The sequence below is a fragment of the Trifolium pratense genome, linkage group LG2 (assembly GCF_020283565.1).
Source record: "Trifolium pratense cultivar HEN17-A07 linkage group LG2, ARS_RC_1.1, whole genome shotgun sequence".
Classification (NCBI taxonomy): Eukaryota; Viridiplantae; Streptophyta; class Magnoliopsida; order Fabales; family Fabaceae; genus Trifolium; species Trifolium pratense.
In genome coordinates, this window is record NC_060060.1 from 140,490 (window position 1) to 145,244 (window position 4,755).

A 4,755-nucleotide genomic window follows, 5' to 3' on the forward strand; every position below is an offset into this window, starting at 1 on the left:
ATTTATATATATTATAATATAATAATATAAATAAAATAAATATATATATATTATGCGGGTATGGGGCGGGGTGGGTACTAAGGTACCCGCACCCATACCCGTTCATTTTTGCGGGTAATTAGCCATATCCGTGCCCGTACCCAAAATGCGGGTTTTTACCCTACCCGTCGTGGGTAATTTTTGCGGGTACCCTCTGGGTATGGATCAAATTGCCATCCCTATGTCAGATTTCAGGTCAATTTTTTTTGGTCAGATTTTGTCTTTTATTTTGTTTTTCAATTATGATGATGTAGTATATGATATCTAGGATTACCTGTTTGATGCATAAACATTGACTTACATAACATAATTAGAAAATATAATGTCTTTTAAAAAAACAAATGACATAAGAAAATATATTCATTACACCAATTTTAATTCACTAACCACACTTCTAATTTCCTATTGGTATATGAACAAACTTTTCTAATTTATTGTCTTTAGAGATCTACTATTTCTATTTTTCAACGAAAAAGGAAAGGAGTATTTGGTGATAAACCGTTGTTAGAAGCATGCTCACTCCATGAATCAACCAATTTTTTCAAATCAATAAGAGAAGATCCACCACCTCCTCTTGCTTCCTTAGCACTTATTTTCATTTTCAATATCCTCTCTCTGATATCTATTCCACGGTGTGATTCCATCAACTCCTTCGCTCGCTCACCCAACTCAGTCGCACTTATAAGTCCATTTGACTCATTCATTTGCAAACCCACCTTCATTTCTTCAACCATGAACAATCGATTTAACCTTTGTTCTGCATACATAGGCCATGCAATCATAGGAACTCCTACGCAAATAGCTTCCAACATTGAGTTCCATCCACAATGAGTCACAAAACCACCCACAGAGTCATGGCTCAATATTGCCGTTTGTGGGGCCCAATTCCTCACCACCATTCCTTTCTCCTTTGTCCTCTCCAAAAATCCTTCTGGCAACAATTCGTCCAAACTTAGTTTCTCCGAGTCTATGTCGCTCCTTACAATCCACAAAAATCTTTGCTCACTTTTTTCCAATCCAATAGCTATCTCTTTCAATTGTACCTTAGAAAATCTCCCCATACTTCCAAAGCACAAGAACAAAACACTTTTACTAGGTTGCAAGTCTAGCCATTTCAAACACAAACTTCCTCTTTCATCTTCACCCTTTAAAGGAGGTGAAATCATCGGTCCAATACAAAATATTGGAGGTGTTTCTCCTTCAGGAAGACACAACCCTGCTTTTAATGCTTTTAAAGCTCTTCCTTCAATAGCCTCAAACGTGTTTACGATAATTCCATCACTTTTCTTCATAATTGTTGCCATATCTAAGAAAACCTTGTAAGTTTTACTCTCACGGTGCTTTGATTCGTCTGGCATATCTGCTATGGGAATCGGTGGTAGCCCCGGAATACGAGGATGCATGTGAAATTCTTTAAGCGATTTTGTGGTCATTTTATCTGTGGATGGAAGTTGAAGAAAAACTGCAAGACTTGCTGCTCCTGAGGTATAAAAAAAGTAAGTTGGTATATCAAGAGTTGAAGTGATTTGGTTGGTGCTATAGTTCATGAAATCTAAGATAACACCTTTGAGGTTCGAAGATTTTGAAATGGATTGAAGAATATGGTTAGCGTGGTGGTTGCTACGACTACATACTTCAAGAGGGAGTATGTGAGGTGGAAGAGTTACTGGGAATGAAATGGGAGGAATATGGTGGAAAGTGATGGATGGAAGAGATTCACAACCAAACGTGGTTATGAGTTTTTGGATCTCCTGCTCCGGCTGCACGGTGGTGTTTGGTGGACTGAGGATTAGAATTGATATAGAGAGTGAAGGGTTATGTGTTAATATGAATTTGCCTAACTCAATCATGGAATTTAAGTGTCCTTTCCCAAGAGCTGGGTATAGAACTAAAGTATCCTTCATTTTAGAGAATTTTGGAAATGAAATGATGGATAGATTATTAGGCTTAGCTTTCTTGGTGAATAAATTGTTTCAATATAGTTGTTCTATTTATAAGGGAAGTGCGATGCAGTAGTGTCCAAATTAATGAGTGATATATAGTTGCGTAATAGTATTCCGTTACTAGTCAATATTCCAACAAACGTTCTAACAATTTATTATTTTACTTCGAAATACTTTAAGCATTTTCTAGAGAGATCTAAATTAATCATGGTTTTGTCAAACATAAAAGAGTGGTTGAAGTGGTATATAGTGCAATGAACAACATTATAACGAATATGAATTTTAAAAAATTTATTATTGAATTAAAAGTTTATATTATATTGATCATTCATAATTTTTATTAAAGAAATGAAAAATCATTTTATATGTTGTTGAGACCAACAAAATTAACAATTTATGAATTTTTATTGAATACCATTAATTTTGATGACTTTTAATAACATAGGAAATGATTTTATATTTCTTTCAAAAAAATATTATGAATGATCGATATAAATTTTTAATTCAATGGTGGATCTTATAAAAATTCGTATTCGTTATAATGTTATTTATGACTTTTGTATACCATATACCACTTGACCACGCTTTCATGTCACAATTCAAATTCTTCTTTATTAGTGATATGATATGTTATTGGACGTGTTAAATTGGTTTTCTTATCACATTATTTTTCTTATTTGTATGTGGCTGCTATGATTCTAAATTAATAGATGTGAAATATTCTAGAAGATTAGGTCTTGAACGAGAGTCAAACAACTTCATTTTTATCGTACTCGTCAATAATTCGCATCACACCGTTGTATTTGAAGCATCAAAACAATGAGTACGTTAACTTCTCATGTATTTGCATTCCATCTACCCTCACAGATCAGCTAACTACTGGTCCGGTCCCTGCCTCTGCCAAAAGCAAGGTTTTTCAGCCTTATATAATACTTTCTCTGGTCATTCTTTATGAGTATTTTAGATTACGACACATATGTGAATATATAACTTTAATAACTAATATTTTTAATCATATTCTCTTCATCCCAATATATAAGAACTTTATGTAAAGTTCAAGGAGCATTAAATTTTTTTAACAAAAATACTCCTAATTAAATGAAGAGAACTAAGAGATCATTATTATTTCGCTTTCTTAATAATTAAAGAGTAATTTTTGGAAAGAGAATGTTTATTATTGACAAATTTAATGCAAAAACAACTTTTCTTAATTCTTGCATGAGATGTTGGACATTTGTTGTGTTGCATGAATGCAAATGACATGTTATATGTTTGGTGTGTTGCATGCATGAAATGCAAAGTGGCAAAATATATGTAAATAACAATTGTGCAAATCACAACGGAGATGTTGCAAGTTAATATTCCTCTACAATAAATAAATAAATAAGATCTCAGTGAAACACAATAATATATATTAGTTAGGAGAGTTCTGGAGGGTGTTCGAGATAAGCGATCGTATAGGGCACCACAATTTTAGGGGCACCAATTTTTTTGGCTTAACTACACATTTGGTCCCTTACGTTTATTTTAGGTTTCAATTTGGTCCCTTACGTTTAAAAAGTATCAATTTGGTCCCTTACGTTTATTTTAAGTTTCAAGTTAGTCCTTTCCGTTAGTTTTGTCACTAACACCGTTTGAACAGTACACGTGTCAGCATGTCCAAGTGCCACGTGTCAGTCCACATATGCAAATTGACTGCCACATGTGACAAAATTGACGGAAAGGACCAACTTGAAACCTAAAATAAACGTAAGGGACCAAATTGATACTTTTTAAACGTAAGGGACCAAATTGAAACTTAAAATAAACGTAAGGGACCAAATGTATACTCGTGTTTGCGTGCGTCCGTCCGTGTGTTAAAATAAATAAATTAAATAATTATTAAACTAAATTTTAAAATAAACTTATACTCTTATGATCTTGATAGTAAAATCTATTTGAAGAATTAAAAGTTATTAAAGAGATTTTAACAATTGAAAGTATAACATTCACTACAAGAATAAAGAGATTTGACAGCAACATTTTTCCAACAATTCAATTGTTGGCAAATAAAAAGAATTAGCAGCGATGATTACATATGGTTGAGATAAGTAAATTTTTTATAACAATATATCTATCGCTGGAATAAATAGATTTGTACCAACCAATTAAAAAAAAAATCGTTGCTAATGATATATAGCCATTTCCCAATAATTTTGCAAGGTTGCTACAATTGCAAAACATGCTTGCTAGCCGGATAATACTCTTCACGTTCTATGCTCAAATTAGTGGACAATTTTCCTTTTTGGAATAAACAAAATGGACATTTCTAATTTTTTTTAATTTAAAAATAGTACATATAGTACAAAAACAAATCTGGATAAATATAAAGTTTAATAAGTTTTAAGTCAAAAAAAATGTAGTGAATTTTAATTTTAGTCCATAAAAATAAAAACGGAACATTTTCATCTCCTAAAATTTTTGTTTCATTTTTTGTTTCAATAAACCAATTTATGTTAAGATTATATGATATTATTTAATTTGTCAAGCAATCTAGTAGTTAAAATTTTACATTTAAGGTGAATAAATAAAAAGTTCATATTCGAACTTCGATCTCTGCACGTATCAAGACCGCTATCAACACTGAACTATGTTCAAGGTGAAGAAAAACTTATTTAATTTATAAATATATACTTACTAGGTTTTTTTTTTTTGACAAAAAATATATACTACCAGTTTTTTTTTTGACTAAATACTACTAGTTTTTTTTTATACTTTAGTTATATGTCAATTA

The 4,755-nt window shown here is 31.8% G+C and overlaps 1 protein-coding gene across 1 annotated transcript; it reads right to left on the reverse strand.

The window, feature by feature from the left end:
* Positions 1–411: 411 nt before the first annotated feature.
* LOC123907119 (UDP-glycosyltransferase 1-like) lies at positions 412–2,095 on the reverse strand. The gene has a single exon (XM_045957227.1). The coding sequence runs from the start codon at positions 1,941–1,943 to the stop codon at positions 504–506; it is 1,440 nt and encodes a 479-aa protein (XP_045813183.1). The 5' UTR covers positions 1,944–2,095; the 3' UTR covers positions 412–503.
* Positions 2,096–4,755: the final 2,660 nt, after the last annotated feature.